The 17,169-nt window shown below is 37.0% G+C and overlaps 1 protein-coding gene across 1 annotated transcript in view; it reads left to right on the top strand.

The window, feature by feature from the left end:
- Positions 1–17,169, top strand: part of DNAAF9 (dynein axonemal assembly factor 9) — a 74,184-nt gene that overhangs the window by 37,021 nt on the left and 19,994 nt on the right. The window contains exons 17-26 of the mRNA XM_049792720.1: positions 21–132; positions 1,021–1,091; positions 1,844–1,894; positions 2,725–2,812; positions 6,573–6,676; positions 10,110–10,256; positions 14,074–14,162; positions 14,393–14,491; positions 14,759–14,876; positions 16,733–16,821. Of these exons, the coding sequence (XP_049648677.1) occupies positions 21–132; positions 1,021–1,091; positions 1,844–1,894; positions 2,725–2,812; positions 6,573–6,676; positions 10,110–10,256; positions 14,074–14,162; positions 14,393–14,491; positions 14,759–14,876; positions 16,733–16,821 (968 nt within the window). The remainder of the gene's footprint in view (positions 1–20; positions 133–1,020; positions 1,092–1,843; positions 1,895–2,724; positions 2,813–6,572; positions 6,677–10,109; positions 10,257–14,073; positions 14,163–14,392; positions 14,492–14,758; positions 14,877–16,732; positions 16,822–17,169) is intronic.

The raw sequence follows: 17,169 nt of genomic DNA, 5'->3' as shown, positions 1-17,169 counted from the left end.
CAACTGTTTGATTGCTGTAGGCGTCTATGATGGTGTTTGACATTCCAGACTTGCTTACAGAAAGAGGATGCTTGGGTTCTGTTGTCTTTTCAGAGTCCTTTCTAACATCACAGATACAAGTGAAAGAAAAAGGTAACTATTTTAAATTCTAACACCAACGTTGTCATGCTTATAACTTTGATGTGATAGAAGAGCAAAAGGGCTTCTGATGGATGTTATTACCATTACCATTATGGTTTTAAGCCTTTGGGTTAATTAAAAGACCTAAATGTTTTAGCTTGCTAGTAATGAATACCTGAAGTGTCAAGTTCCTTTAATTTCACTGAAAGGACTTCGGGGTTTATGGCTGCCTTGTTATAGAGCAGGGCTGAGGTGTAAAAAATGCAAGTGAAATAGTAGCCTTCCTAAACTTTCTTCAGTCTTAGTGGATGTTTTCTACTGCATGAGGAAATTTGAACAGGTCTTTCCAACACTTTTGTAACACTCATTTTATATGATATGTTTTAATTTCAATTGCTCTTTGTTCGGAAGAGTTGAAACAAAACTAAAAAAGGGTGTGATTTTTAGAAAGCTTGTTTTGCAACAGTCTTAAATTTGAAATACAGGATACTGAGTAATTTCCAGAACTTTAGACAAATGCTTATTTTCCAGATTGCTTACATGTGACAAGGATAGATAGTTATTGAGGTTGTCTGAACAATATTTATGAACTCTTGTATCCAGACAGGCTGTGGGTTTTTTACCATGTGAGTTGGAAGACATTTGGTGGGGAGGAGAGCAAAGGAAGACCAGAATAAAAGCAGGCTTTCTTTGGTATTATTTAGTAGCTCTGTGTATGTTACAGCACAAGAAGACTGGGAGCTAGTCTGCTGTGAAAGCTTCACTTTAATAAGTCCTTAAAATAGTGAGGAAATTTTCATTTTTTCTAAAGAAGTTTCACATTATAAAAGTAACTTATTGAACAGTCTGAGGTATATGGGTGGTATTATACTACTTTGCTTTCCATTTACTTCCCTGCAGGTGGCAGCATTAATTCAGAAACCAGCCACATAATACTGACTGCAGCTATCCCAAGATATGCTTCTTGGCTGGTTAGTACACAAAAACTTACTTGTTTCTATATGTACAGATTCACAAATCAAAACTTATTATAAAAGTATGGAACTTGGGCATTGAAACAGAATATTAATATATTAATACTATTCTGATTTTTGACTTTGGACATGAAGTGAAGAACTAGTAAGTGCAAACAAACTAATGGTTCCATTCATAACACAAGTTTTAAATTATTTCAGTTTCACCACTTTAGGTTTTTTTATCTGTGTAAAGGTCTGGGTGTTTTTCAAGTGCACAGTGTGACTCCTGAAAATTCTGTTTATTGCGGGGCACTTTAGAGGACTTAAATGTCTGCCCCAACAGAAAGAAAGGTCTGCTTCCAGACCTCTAATGTTCCACACTGTGTTAGAGGTGTAGTTCCAATGAATGTTATGAAGTTGGACAACATTATGCCCTTTGGGAAGCCATACTTTTTAAACACTTAACGGTAATAAAAAATAAGACTGAATGGGATATACTACTTTGACTATACAATGCTATTTTAGTCTATAACACAGTTTAATGGGGAGTATCCCCTTGAATGTGTTTCAGGGAACTATTTCAGTCCCGTGGTAACACAGTACTGAAGAGCACAAAGCTGTCTTTGAAGCGCTCAGGTTTCAGGACTTTATCTATCTGTTGTATCTAAGGTTCTTGTCTTGCCTTGAATCTTCTTTAATGCTTTTTATTTAATCTTAGACTTGCTTTATCTACTAACAATACAAATGAAAACTGTTTCTGGCTACAGGTTGAAGATAGTGATGTGAAACTGTCTGAAAAAGCACAGTGTGTATTGAAGGTAAATTAAATGTTTTTGTTAAACTACAGAAGTTACACTTTCAAGAACCAGTATTCAAAAAATCTTAGCTGCTAGCAAAACTGGCTTTTATTAAGCTTGTTACTCCTCTTCTATGACAGACTTGCCTGTTCTACCCTGTCTCTTAAACTTTGACCTACAAAAAAAGAAATACATTGTGTGTAAAAGTTTGAGGTTTTCTTTATTTCAAAGAACAACAAAACCCAAGAGCAAAAAGAATTCTAATAAAGCTACAATTTCATGGAAGTCTCACCAAGTATTACCCGTGGAGCTCATGTGTTTTGAAAAAAAACCACCCTGAACTCAATGCCACTCTAGATGCAACTTTCTTTTAACTTAATTAGCATGCTAAATGTCTAAAGGAAAACACTTTAAGCACTATGAAAAAAGAATTTGGGGTCTGGGAACATCTTAAACCACATGAGTTTCACATTTGTGGTTTAATTTGTGGTTACCAGAAATCTTCATTATAAATAGATTTATTTTCCTGTAATATACTTTTAGTTTAGTAAATTGACAGTCTAAAAACAAAAAGCTATGCCTGGTGGTTCTGCCAATAACTTGTAACTTAACAGCTGCTGGCAAAACCAAAATGGGGGGAAGTACTTTTAAAAGTTATACTCTTGACATGCTGTCTTTCACTAGTTCTTCTCTATCAGTGCAGTTTAAAACTCTTTTAAATGAAGGTCTGACAGATGATGTTTAAAAAAACCTTTTTTTTTTTTTGAAGCAAAAGCATGAGAAAAATACTCTTTCCTGTCTTACAGTCCTTGATCCACTCTGTGATACTACTGTTTGTTTTTCCTGTTTAGGAAGACAAATCTTTTCTGGGCACTTTACTCACTGGAGGAGATGGAGCGTATATGTGTTCTACCAATCCACAGGCCATGCCTGCAGAAGGTGAGATGTGTTTTTTTCAATTACTTACAGACTTGTTCCACTTTATCTTGTGGGGTTTTTGGGGGTTTGGTTGTTTTTTGGTGTTTTGGTTTTGTTTTTTTTTTAAACATGAGAGATGCACGATTTCTGGGATTCACACATCTGGTGAGCCTGCCTATACCACCGTCTTGAACTTTCTTTCCATTTGTGTTTACAACTCTCTGTTATTAAACTCTTGTGTCTTACTTCTTTGTCCCCAATCTCTGTTTGAAACTCCTAATCCTAGAAGAAAGATTCCTGTCAGAGCCATAGGCTTGCTTTTGAGGCACATGGGACTCTTACATGATTGACAATCAGCCTTTGCAGACCTGGGAGATGGCTTTTATCCATAGTTAACGTTCAAAAGCATGCACAAACTGGCTGCGTCTATCCTTAATAGGTGATGTGCCATATGTTTTCTGTATCTATATGAACATCAGGTTGGAAAGATTGGGCGTTACAGTAGTGACAGGATGCCATGGGCTGCCAGCTCAAGAAGTGAAGGCAAATATGTGCTTTTCAGGCAACGTGATATGCTGCCTGTGATGTAGGAGGGGACTGGAATGATTTGCTTTTAAATTTATTTACAGCCTTGTGTTCTTTGCTCCTACCAAAGCCTCCTCCTGGAGCTGACGTGCTGTTGCAGATTTTTTCCACTGTCATTTTCACTCAGGAGCTTCAGTGCTTGTTAGCACAGATGCTCACCATATTACAGAAAGTTGCTTGATCTTGGTCTTTCTCAGATTCAGTCAAGTTACTGCTTTCTGACACGAGATCACTAGCAACAGTCTTGGATCATTCCTCCTCCTTTTGTGCCTTTTCCTTCAATGACTTAGAGTAACATGAATATCTCAGTAATATGACTAAAGACAATTTGGGAGGACTGTTGGGAGGGGTTTCCCTCACTCCACAGCCTTGTGTTAATGTGCCTTGCTTTGCCTTGAACCAATAGATACTTCTTCAGGTGTAATATTTTTATATTCCACTGTACAGAGAAGGTACTGTTGTCACAGTACTGATGTACAACAGAAGATAACTAATATCTGACATCTAAGTGCTTAGTATAATCTGACGATCTTTAGAGGGAAATGTTTAGATTTTCTTTTTTTTTGTAGTTATGTAATGTAGTGTTAAGGATAAATAACGATGTACGAGGCATTTAAACAGCAACCTTCACATTGCGGAATTTGCTTGTGCTCTAATTGAACAGATATTAAAGAAGGAAGGTTAGTTAATGCAGAATAACATATTTAGCTATTTTGCAATAAAGTGCTGTGGGCACACGTTCACTCAGTAAATAACTAGAGAATAGTGAATCTTTTTTTTTTGAGGGGGGGGGGGGGCAGGCAGGCGGGGACAGACGACTTTGTGAAAACTGGCTCTGTGTACCCCAGTGGAGCAATTTATTCTTTTCCCTTTTTTGGGGACATTTGTGAAGCTACATGTTTTGATAACTCTTGGGATGGAGAGTTATAAGTAGGTGGTATAAGGACTATTATGTAACACTTCAACGAGCGAGATATTTTCTTAGGTGTCAAGTGAAAATGAACTTGATCTCGTCCCCTTTCACGTACGCTGCAAGACCGTTTGCTGTGCTCTAATTTGGGCTCTACTGAGGTTGCAGCTATGTAGTCTGACAAGATTAGGTACAAAAGGTGCTGTCAGACAGGCACTCATGTTCTGTCTGTCACTTGTGTCTTACTGTAATAAGGTATACATTCATGACTAAAATGCATCAGGAAAGTTCGGGCTGTTAAGCCTTCTCCTTTGTATGCTGATACATCTATGTTACAGATTTTTGTAGGATGAACTTAACTGAGTCAATCAGTCTTGCCAGTGAAACTTGTGTGATTAGTCACTTCTGGAAAAGATACAAGTAGTGTATCAAGTTGTTCTTCATATAATTCACTGAATTCCAAGTTAAAGGAAGCCGTTTTAGTTTGGATTAACTAATGCTCTTTTTGGCTTGCTTTTTCTATTGGAAAAGAATTAACATTTCTGATTTCCTTTCTTTCCCCATTGACCCATCTGTGAAGTGTGATATACTGTGAGATTTGACAGAAATGTACTTCAAGTGTTGGACTTTGCATGTTTCTTCCTTGACCACTCAATAGAAGGCACATTCCTGTGCTTGGATTTTGTGAGCACTGGAAGCATCAGCAATGAACATCTTGTGGAGGTTTAATAGTTTACATATACATCTATGTAATTATGTATAGCTTTGCCTCCATTTTGCTTACGGTGAATTTGGACCTTGAATTTGTGATTGTAGTGTTTCCCAATTCAATAGTAGCTGTCTCTCCAGTGCAATTTTTATATTAATTAGAAGCTTCAGTCTAAAACAGTTAACTTTCATAGTTAGCAGAGCCTATATGTTTTTTAGGTAACTGTTGAAATTGCGTATCTAGGTATGGTGATTTGATTTCATATCAAGCTCTTTTTTATGAAAACAAAGCCTTAATACTGAACAATTTTGAAGATCTTATTCTAAGTTGCCATTTCAAGAGGAAAACCTCTTAGTTCCTTTGTTATTTCTTCTGAGCATTGATAGATTGAGCTAGATGTGTGGTCATGTTTAGCTGTATATTTTAGTTAATTTGCTGCTTGGCTTTGCTGCTTTTGAAATGTAACTGAGTAATGCTGGGTTTTTTCTCTTTGGCTTTTTTTTTCTTTAAAGAAAATATTTAACCTTTCCCTTTTGCTGACTCACATGCTTCCCTGTGTGGGATGTGATCCTGCTTTAATGCATGGTCCACCACTTCCCTGTGTGGGATGTGATCCCGCTTTTAATGCGTGGTCCACTGCTGGTAGCAGAGGTCCAGCTGGCAGCCCTTGCTTAGTCATTTGTTCATGGCTTTCTTATGACTGCTGGAAATTTAGCTTTTTGCTGATGTCAGTTTCTAGTACTTTGATGGAATTTTGTTTTTACCCATTATACCATCTAGCCTTGATGTTTCTCATTTTCCAGCTGCTTTCCCTGGTCATGCAGGTTTGTTAAGAACCAAAGTGTCTGTAAGATGGCAAGAAAAACAGAGACAGAATGAATGCCATGTCTCTGTTAGCTGTCACTAGATTGTTAGCTTCCAGGGAAATTGCTAGCCTGGTAACAGTTGTCTTTATACACAAAAGAAAATGCCAATCTGCAGGTAAAGGGCTTTTCTGTTTTAAAGTTTGTCTTGGTCAGGAAGTGAAAGGAATACTGTTTTGCTTTGGGTTTTGGTTTTTTTGTGGTTTTTTTTTTTTTTAAACTGTCTGCATGATATGTGTTAGTATACTGACATTTTGCTGAACATCTGACCAATTTGTTACAATGTTCAAATTTTCAGTTGTTTTGGATTTAAGTTTTTCTTATGTTCTTGTTTTGTCAGTTTTACATTTCTGGAAGTTTGCTATTCAACATGATGGACATATTTTTGGCTTTAAAAAAAAAAAAAAAGCCGCAGAATATTGATGATAAGTGGGCTCCAGGGGATAAGGCTAAGTCAAATGCAATCATAGTCATGATTCCTGCCCTCGATTAGTGAGATGCAGTGAAGATCAAATGGTTGTGCTCTGAATGCTGTCTAGATACTATCCCAAATCTTTACTTGAACATACATGTTCAAGTTAAATACATGTTTATGTTAAATACAACAAAATTCTGCAAGAACATAGATTTCTTCCTCAGAAAGAAGAGACATTCATCATATGATGCTAAAATACTGATATATACCTAATACAATTTTTTTCTTTCAAATTCTAGGCAAATTGTACTTCTTTTCAGATGGCATTCTCTTTTCTGATCCCCACCATGGCAGCATTTCCATTTCAAAGAACCATATGAGTTCCATTTCACTCTATGATGGGGTGAGTATTTTGTTTGTTCCTACTGTCATAAACTTTTAATCAATTTCTAACAATATTTCTATAGGGTACTAGTACAAAGTTTTGATTCCAGTTGCAGTTTCGTAAGTGTGTGTGTAAAGCTGTAATAACTGATGCAAATCTCTATGCTTTTGGTATTGGTTAGCTTAACCGATTACTGATTAGCTAAACTGTAAGGAAGAGAGAATTTTGTATTAGACTGAATTATGAATGTGGTCTTAATATATGGAAAATGGCTTTTTAATAAAAGAAAAATTGCAGAACATATCATTCATAGAACATCTAGCAGTCTTAGTGATGGATAAAGAAAAGTTCGAGGCATTGTGAAGTCATATGGTGTATTGGAGGGTGAAATGCTGCCTTCTATTCAAAATATATTTAACCTTCAGTTCATGGCAGCGTACTACTTATCTCTGGAGAGGTCACGAGCGGTGTCTCTCCTTTCGTAGAGTGTTGTGTAACTGGCAGGGTGAAGGGAATGACTGGTTCATGTTTCCCCAGCTGAGAAGTGAGAAGGAAAGGCGTGTTGCATGTAATTACACATATTCTGAGTAATTACAGTAAAAGACACATTGTTAGGTGTAGGCTTTTGCTATCCCTGTGATCAACTTATATCACTTCACTTGGCCAACTTGCCATGCTAGTAGTTTGGTCTTCTGGTTTAGTGGGAGTTGAGAGTTAGATTAATGATGGCAACTCAGCTTTTTTTTACCTCTTCAGGGCAGACATGCTGGGTTAACTATCACTGTTTCAGAATGGAAAAGAGATTAATTGGTTGTTTTTTTGTTTCCTAAGCACTGGAGAAAAAAAAAAAAAAAAAAAAAAAAAAAAAGAAAAATCTCCGTTTCCTTTAGTTTCTATTTTCTTCAGGTACAGTATTACCCATTTGTTTAGTGACCTCCAGAAAGCATTGTGTTGCTATGATTTCATCATATAATGGAGGAAACCAGTAAAATACAATAAAAGTGTGTGATTCAATTGAGATGAAAACACAACAGTGAAGCAAATCTTACCTTAGCTGCCTTTTTCTTGTATATCATATTGATTGCCCCTTGGTAGTTTAAGAAGCTATTTTAACACTGACCTTCCTTCTATTGTTTGATTCAAGACACTCACTTTCATAAAACTAGCTATTTATGGGACCTGGCTATCTTTCTTGAACTGATGCCAGATTTTTGTGTAAAGCTAAACCTTGACAGAGAGCGTTTTATTGTTCAACTGACTTGGCATAATGCAAGGGTGGAGAGCTTAAAATGTTAAGAAGTGACAGGAGAAGAAGGGTAATTGTTAGTATGCTTTTTCTGAAAGTTATTGCAACAACAATATTGATGGAAAATATAGGATAATTTAATGCTAGGATTAAAATAAAGGATACAAAGACTTTTAAGTGATGCAAAGTATAGTTTCTTAGCTCTATCACCATGCCTGCTAGGTGCTTTTCTTTTTAACTTGAAAATGTCTGCTGTTCGGCCTCCAACATGTGCTGCAGGCTTTTCTATTCTGGGAAGCTGGGCACCTAGCTGCCACCTAAGCTCCTGAAGTCCTTGAGGCTCGTAGACATCGAGTGCATGGTGGACAGGGTAGATTCCTCAACTGTACCATGAAGGTCTAAAGCAGAAACCATCCCGATCTTAGCAGAGTCAAACACAAAACTCCCATCTCCTAAGGCAGCACTATTCCAGCTTAGTACCAGCCATCCTAGGGGTAAAAGAAAACCCAATAGGCTATACTGCCACGCAGTCTCCAAACTCCTAGGTTATTTATTTTTCTTGTGTAGCTGTTTGGTGTCTCAATAAACTACGAAGGCGTCTTTACTGTATAGAGCTTAAGATGCTCTGTGCTTGGGTTTAAGGTCTTATGTAAGACCAGGTATTTCAGCTTGTATTTTTAGTACCTGAATCCAGCGTTCATTTTGGCCATTAATCAAGTGAACAAATACTGCTAAGTAATACTTGGATTTCACAACATTAACATCCTGTAAAACTTTGAGCTGGATTCTTTTAACCTAATGTCCGTGGGGATTATTGCTGCTTCTTTTCAGCTTTTTTCAATTTGTGGAATCCTAAACGTTTTCCAGGAGGAGAAGCACATTCTGTTGGACACTTTACATGCAGATTGCAGCATGTATGAGTTGGCCTTTTAGTTGCTTCTCATGAAATCTGTAAGCTATCTTGCAGAATCCAGGACCTGTGGACCATGTTCCAAAAGCCATTTTCTCTTAAGAGAAAATTTTCTTTCTTAGGAGAACATTTTTGTATGTTCTTCAGTAATTTGAATAACTTTGAGAGGATTACTTTTCTAATTAATCCCTCAGTCAGCAAAGCGTAGAGATTCTGTTTGCAAATGTCTGACTTGATACCAGTTCTTAAGTAAGTGTTCTCCAGCTCGAGCTTTTTCTTCCCGAAAGTTAGTAAGTAAGTGGAGTTCTTTGCCCACTTCTCCTGTTGAAAGGGAGATGGATGCTACTCAATTTCTGATTTGAACCCTAAGTAATGGAATCCCCATTTTCCAGGGATATTTCACACCAAAGTATTAGAAAAACAGTACAATTCAGCAGTGTGAAAAGAGTTACAAGTCAAAGCTTGACCATAAAACACTTTGGCATCCTGTAAATCTGTGCATAAATGCCTATCTTGAAATGTAGAAAACCAAGGGTAGGTGGTGTTTTATTAGAACAAAAATTGGACAACCTGAATTCTTCTGAGGGAGATGGATCTTGAGGGCTCTTCAGCTTCCTGTTGGTGAAGACATAATTCAGGTGAAGAAGCAATGGATTTAATAGAACTTGTGCTCGTTAAAGAATCTGAGAGAAACAGGACACTTCCAAAATCAGTGACCTACACTTTAAATTGCAGGTCTGATAGCTGTATCTTATTGCAGCATGGCTCCTTTCAGGTCAGAAACTCAAGAGCATGGTACAAAAAAAAAAGTTTGCAATAGCACTATGCCATCCTTCTAATCTTCTTAGCTGACATTTAATTCATTCTTCCGGGGCATTGGTGTCAGAGGAGATGTGTGGGTATAGATGAAGGTGGCTTTGTTGTGAAGCATTAGCAGAGGAAAGGGCTAAAGGTCTAGTTTTTGGTGGAGGGAAAAGAGTAGATATTAAAATGCAAGCTGTTCTTTTCAAGACAAGACAAAGCATAGGTACTTAGAACAATCTCAGATGCTTCCTTTAAAGCTTCTGATAGCTGTCATAGCTGCAGAGTAGAAACTGAGGAGTACTGTAGGTGGCTGCAGTTGATCCTTCTGCTCCATACCTGCGCTACACAAGCTAATGGATTTTGAAATCTTTATGCGTGCCTAGCTATGGCTGTAGTAGTTCTTTTCTGATCTCTGCTAGTTAATGTGTTAAACCTTTTTTTCACTTTCAGTCACTGTTAATTATAATTTGTCCTGTTTCTTCCTTTTCTAGGATTCAACCAGTATTGTTGCTGCTCTCTTTATAGGCATCAAAAGTTCCTTGCTTGCTCATCTACCAATTGAATTTCATACCCAAGACAATTTTTTGATGATTGCACTTTTCCCCAAAACAAAGATTTATAAAGCTTTTTATTCACAGGTAAAGTAAAAAAACATTGGTTTGGGTGGGGGGAAAACCACACAATTATTCTTTGTGTTTCAGATGAGAGGCAAGGGTGAATTTTCTGATGTCTGTCTTAACTAATTAAATTTGGAAAGAGGCTTATTTCTCATGTTAGTTGAGCCACTAAGGCTTGTCACCTGATAAGTAAATACAGGAAAGGTTAAAGTTCAAGGTCTTTCTTGCATCAGTCTTCACAAGCAAAACCTTTTCCTCTATCTTGGTGAAAAGGCACAGTTTAGAAAGGAGAAGGGGCAGTTAATACTGAGGAAGCAACAAGTTAGGAAATGCATCTCTGTGAAGCTGGATGGGATTCATGGAGGGTATCGAGAGAGAAGGCTGACGTGATTTTGAGGCTGTTAGTCTTATATATAAAATCAGGGTGTTGCAGTAGGAAGGACTGTTACAGATAACTTTTTCAATAGTGGCCAATAACATAACAAGGGGCAGTAGATTGTAGCTTTGAAGATTCAGACTGAATGCGAGCAGGAGGTTGGTGCAGTGCCTGGAACAGGTCACCCAGGCAGTGAATCTCCACCTTCGAAGATTTTTGAAAACTTGGCTGGACAAAGGCATGGCTGAGCTGATCTGTACTGCCAGAAGTGGTCCTGCTTTAAGCAGGAGGTGGGTCTGGAGACCTCCAGAGACTCCCTCCCAACCAGAAAATCTGATTCTATGTGGGACCTACGGCATCTGCCATGCAGATTTGAGATTATTGTGGAGTGGACTGCCCTGCCGTGTAGACCTTCCCAGTCCTTCCCAGGAGAATTACTGCTCCTGACCTTAGGAACTTGCTTGTGTGAGAAACTTTAACTTATGTATGCATTTCTAGTGATTGAGTTGCTCGTTTAGTGCTCACCATGTGCTTTCATTTTGTCTTCTGAAGCCAGTGAGTGCTCTAAAAGCTTGTTTTCTAGTAGTTGCATTTTAAATGTAGCACTGGTGTATAATTGGCTACAGCAGTTGTATGTAGTGGCAGAGGTTCTATTGTGTTTTTTTGTGGTTAGACACATTTGGATCGTGATCCTTAGGGAAGTTTTGTTGAAGTCTTTAAGTATCCCATATGGCATTGTATTATTCTCTAAGTGGATTGGCTTCATGCATTGTAATGCAGAGGCTTTTAATAAACGAAACTTTATAACAATAGCACTTTTGAGGAAATAAGCCTGGACATTTTAGGACTTCACAAGGGTTTTATTATGTGATTGTAACACTGGACTGGAAAAGACCACCTAGCTCATGAGTAGTCCCCACTGGTAGCATTAATGTTACCCTAAAAATTCTCTTCCTTTTATCTTAAGTGTTTAAATTCCTCCCACTGTTTCACTATGTGAATGGTTGGGAATATTTTGTTTGTTTGTTTTTGAATTTTCAGCCTCTTTTATTAGGCCTAATTTTATATCTGTTCTTCTTTTGCTTTACCAGCGGACATCCTTGAAGTATTTGGAAAATTCAGACCTATTCTTTCTGACTTATTTGGCCTAATAAAATAAAACCAGAGCCTTTTTTAATCTATGCTTATTAAAAGTTCTCTTTTCCTCTGATAGTTGTAATAGTTTTCTTTTGATCTGTTTTTTTGGCTGTAGATATCCAAACTGAGATGAGGGTATTTGTTTCTTGTACAGAGGCAATAATAGTTTTCTCTTCTGAAAATGTTCAGAAAGTACCATGGTTCAAAACCTTGGTTTGCCTTTACTTTTCATTGCTGCCTTGACTTAATAAATGGTGCCCATTTTTTGAGAAACTCCTTCGGGTCCTTTCGCTTTTGCTACCCGCTGATGCTCCAGCTTGATTCTAGAAATGTTTGCGTGCTCATTCTTGCTTTCATACTTACCTTCTTCCTATTTTTCTTTCTGTTTTTTCTATTCTTACAGGTAGATCGATTTTTCTATTGAACATCTCAATGCTGCATAGACTGTCTCCCAACTTAGATCCCCAAAATGTTGTCAATTCACTTCAGTCTATGCCAAATTAATTGCAAAAGGTGTCACGGGGCATTCCCTAAGTGACTCTGCTGGTGAATGTCCCCAGACTTCTGTTGGATTTTTTTTGATAATATTTATTCCTGGTTTTCTTTGAACTAGCTTTTTGCTGAACAGTTCTATACTAAGTTTCAGGTTTTGCAGTTTAACAGTTTTTCATCTGGCACCATAACAGTTGCTTTGCTCATTTCAGGTAGAAATGTCTTTTGTCTCAAAGATGTTATCTCATGAACAAAAACTATTCATAAGATCAAGTGTACCTGTTTGTGAGAGCCATGGAAACATATTACTGTATTTTGTTAGTATTTACCTTCAGGTATTTATTGATTTCCTCCAAATTTTTTTCTTAAAGTCTGCATGCCATTGAGGTCGCACGGACATAGTGGTCATTCTACAGACCTGTCGTTACAAAGATTCACTAATGTGTGGGCACTAGTTTTACTCTTCTGCAATCATATGGCATGATACCTCGCTTAGTGGACCTATGCTTTAATTATTCCAAGCCTCTTTGAAATAGGGAATGGCAGTTACCCATTCCTCCAGATCTGAGTTTATTAAATTCCTTGTAACTGAGACGGTTGCAAGATTTTGAGCACATGGAACTGGAATCTGGTTTGCAGATCCTGCAAAGACAGGACACAGTACCTTTCACATCCTCACTCTAACTGGTAGGGGAGGAAAATTTGCTTAGGCTTTGGGATGTATTGATTTCTCTGATTTTCTTCATCTTCTGTAATGCCATAGCAGCTCTTTTTTTAAATGTTCATGAAGTTACACAAAAAGGACTGATTTATTACCATAGCATTCTGTCTCAGTCTGACCTGTGTTTTCACTTTATCCCTAGCCCTTTGACTTCTAAAGAATACAATTTTCTTTTGACCAGTCCTTCTTTCCATCCCTTGTGGGCATTTTCCTTAGTCTCTTATATGTGTTTTGAAGTGGTTATTTGTTTGGTTGCATGGATCCTTCTACACAAGCAATATTGTCTTTGTTAATATCAACAGTTTATTTTATTTTGATGTTTTTTTATCTCAGTCCCCTTGCGTTTAGGATGCCGATTTGTTAATGGAAAGCAGTCTTCCCCCGCCCCTGAGTTGTTTTGTCTTGCAGCAAATTATTGTGAAAAATGACGATGGCGGCTGCCTTTACTTATTAGAAGAAGGGAAATACCGAACACTTAAATGACTGTGTGATTCATCTGAATCTGATTTCTAGGTTCAGAGTGCTATTCATATTAATGTGACTTGGCTAAAGCAGTAGGATGTGAGCCAGAGCTCTGTTCCCTAGAGAGATGAAGGGCTCCCTTTTTCTTTTGCAAAGGAACGGAGTTTTTCTTAAATTTCTAGAAATGATTGCTGCAATCTTACCTCATGAAAATTACAATACTGCTTAAAGGAGACTTAGACTAATTCAGTTCCTGCTTTACAGCAGTTGGACTAGAAATAGCTAGTATTTTTATCAGTGAAGCACGCTATGACTAAAAGATACACGTGAATGGTACTGTTGCTTTGGTGGGCGAATTTTTTTCTTACGATTTTTCCCACAGCTATGAAGATGGGGGGAAAATTATGCCTTTTTAGTAAAGTTACTTCTTAGAGCAGTTCCAGTTTCACCAAAGAGAAGCTTACAAAATCTGATCTGTGGCGTCGTCTTCCATATTTTGAATTCTTGCAGCCACGCCAGTATTGTGAAATATTTAATGGCTAGTTAAAATGCATGTATTTTTTTTTTTGTGAACAAAAACAATTCCTAAACAAATTCAAAACAAATTTTGCAAAATAATGATGCTTACGCATAGGTCTGGTTTGTTCCAGGTTTTCTCTTCGTGGCAAAACCAGACAAACTCAGGATTATCTTTAACGGTTATCCAGGAAGAATTCCTGTCTGTGGAACAAAAGAGACTGTAAGTTCATGCCACTTACTCTAGTGCAATTATACATTAACTGTGTGCTACAATCAAAAAAATGCTGTCACTCATTGAAGATCTTGATAATGATTCAATAAGGAGTTATTGCATTCTTAGTGCAACACTTGCTTTATTTGTTTGTACTGGTTAATATGTAGCCGTCTGATTTAAAGAAGATAAATTTCTAGGTTTCTACTTTAACTAACCAATTAATTTGCTTGTTTTAGGCATTCCGGTGTTCAGAAGCTATTTAATGCCTTGTCTTTTCCTTCTGGGGAAAGATGCAGGGAGTTGAAAATATCTGCTGCCCTTCCAGAATTAGAGAGGTGAGAAATTATTTTTGTTTTAAAGGGATCGGTTTTGTCAGAAATAATACAAAAATATTTTGGTATATGTAATACTTGTCTAAAAATTGCTTATTAATAACTCCTGTCTTCACATAGATATTTTTAATCTGAGATTAATTATTTCTTTTCTAGGAAGCCTCTGTTTGATCCTTTAACAATTTTACTTTAGCAATTTCCCAACTATTTATATGGATGAAATCTTCTCGTCTTGATTGTAAGAAAATAAAACTTTTTTATTTTTTAAAGGTTTCTGCAACATTTTACAGTCAGCAGCGTCAGTCATGAGCCAATAATGAGAGCCCATCTTCCTATTCTATTGCAACAGTCAGAAATCATTCCTGATAGCAAAGCAGAAAGTGATAAGGTAAGGAAGCAACCCAGCAATACTTCCTATCCCTATTATAGAATATTTAGCAAATATTCTGTCCGTCACTAGTTCTGTTGCAGGTCATGTAGTAAAGTACTGATGTACGTTTAGCCATGCTCTTTGCCTCCTTCTCCAGTGCCACCAGTTCACACTAAACGTGCTTCAAGTCTGTTTCTTAGAATAAATTGTTCTGCCCTGTTTTCCTGATTAGGTTACTTGAATTTTTTTCATTTAAACAATCTTTTGGAAATGTTAATGGCTCTTCAGCCTGGTAAAATAGAGGCAGAAAATGGGACGTAGATCTTCAAGTGAACAGTTTTCTCTAATGTCCAGAGAGAGTTCGCCCTAAAGCAGTAGCTTGTTTTTATGAATTGCTGAATAATTTAACTGAATTGTTCTCTGGAACATAAAAGTCCTTTAAATAGCATAGAGGTAGCACATGATATTTAACATTTGCTGATATTATCTGTAGAACGCTCAGTTCTCTATAGGGGCAATAACAATTGTCAAACTTAAGGAGTATTTTAAATAGCATTTTCAGAGAAAGTATTTCCTTGTAACTTTCCAGCATTTGAAATCTGCTGTAAGAAAGTCAGTCAAAGCAGCAGGAATATAGTCTTTCTCTTTGCATATTGCAATACGGTACCAGACTTAATTTCTGGGAGCTAGGTCAGAGACCATACTGACACTTGAAATTAAGTATTAATTAATAAACCTTTATGAATGCTTTTAAATCTGATTTTAGGGTTGGTTTAACTGTCTTTGTGTATGTTTAAAAAAAAGAAAAAGAAAAGTCTTTTTATAATGTTCATACCAAATTCTATAAAACATGCAAACGTAGTACCTCAGAGTTTTCTGAGTTACTTCCCTATATCTATTATCATGAATACTCATTTTCTGTGAGTATCCGAAAGTGATTTTGACGTTAGGATGCAAATAGTCTGCAGATGGCTATCTTCAAATATCATGTGGCTAGAAACTGGAAGAGGTAATTTGTCTGTTAGTATCAGGATGATGACTGGTTGCCAGTGTGACATAATTTCTTAAGTCAAGTTCAGCACAGAGAGTTGTTTCAGTCGTGTTTTCTCTAGAGCTGATTTGCATACTTCCGTAGCACACTCCAGTATATAGTGTAGAAATATATATACATGTGCACACACTTTGAAAATATGGTCTGACTGCTTTTCAGTGTTTCTTTGCTATGAAGCCTGTCTAAGTACCACAAGAAATACACATAATGGAAACAGAGGTGCTTGATGCAGAAAAGCCATTGGTATGTTAGAGCTGTTAGTGTGCAGCCTCTTACCAATCCTACTCAAAATGCAACTTTGCTGGAATAAACTTTGTGTATAGCATGCTCAGTTCAGTATCAGAAATCTAAAGTTGCTCTTTGTGTTTGACAAGACTGTATGACATACACCATCGCTCTTTGAACCATTTTGCCTGAATACTGTTCTATGCATTTGAACGTACCCTTGTCATCAGAGGAAACGTAACCTATTTAGTGTCTCTCAGTGTTTTGTCTGACATCTGCATTAATACTTACACTGCAGATTATATTGTAATGTAAAGGCTTTGATAATAGTTTGCTGTATTTGTTAATTAACCTTTCACTGTATTTAAGGTATGAAAAGCAAGAGGGAATACATCTTTCTAAAACGATGCATATCTGAGTAATTGCATAAACACAATTACAGTTCTACACTATCTCGCTGTTTCTGTGGTTAGTGTCACTTAATTTTGTGTTTAGACTTAAGATTTTATCAAGTGAGAAGCCTTATGTGTATGTAATTGTTGTAGCTCATTTCTAGTCTTCAGGTTGCCCCCCTTCTTACCTGTTCCCTGTGTTTTAGGTGGTTATCACCATTATAACTGGTCTTCCAGGATGTCGTTGCAGTGATCTGTGCGCTTTTCTTGTAACTTTTAACAAGGAGCGTGGAAGGTTCGTACAGTTCTGGTTTTACAATCCAAAGCAGTGGTCAAACTAACCACCAAAGAACTAGTCAGCGTGAAGGAAATGAAACTATCAATGTTTCACTTTATTTTTTTATATCCTAGTTTCTAATTTTAAAACAGATGTGTTTATAAGAATAAATTCAGTAAATATTATGAGGCACTTTAACTAGTTCTCCATAGCACACTGTACGGTAGGGTATATTACTTCAATTCTGTTACTTCAGGTATCTCACTTAACTGTGTTATGCCAGGTAGGTTTGCCCTTGGATTTTAGACATTTAGACAAGAAAAATAGCCCAGGAGATTTCTTTGTTGCTATTCCATATTAAGAATA

This window comes from Accipiter gentilis, chromosome 3 (genome assembly GCF_929443795.1).
Source record: "Accipiter gentilis chromosome 3, bAccGen1.1, whole genome shotgun sequence".
In the NCBI taxonomy this organism is placed as follows: domain Eukaryota; kingdom Metazoa; phylum Chordata; class Aves; order Accipitriformes; family Accipitridae; genus Astur; species Astur gentilis.
The sequence above is the reverse complement of the archived record's forward strand: the minus strand, read 5'-3'. Positions and strand labels throughout refer to the sequence as shown.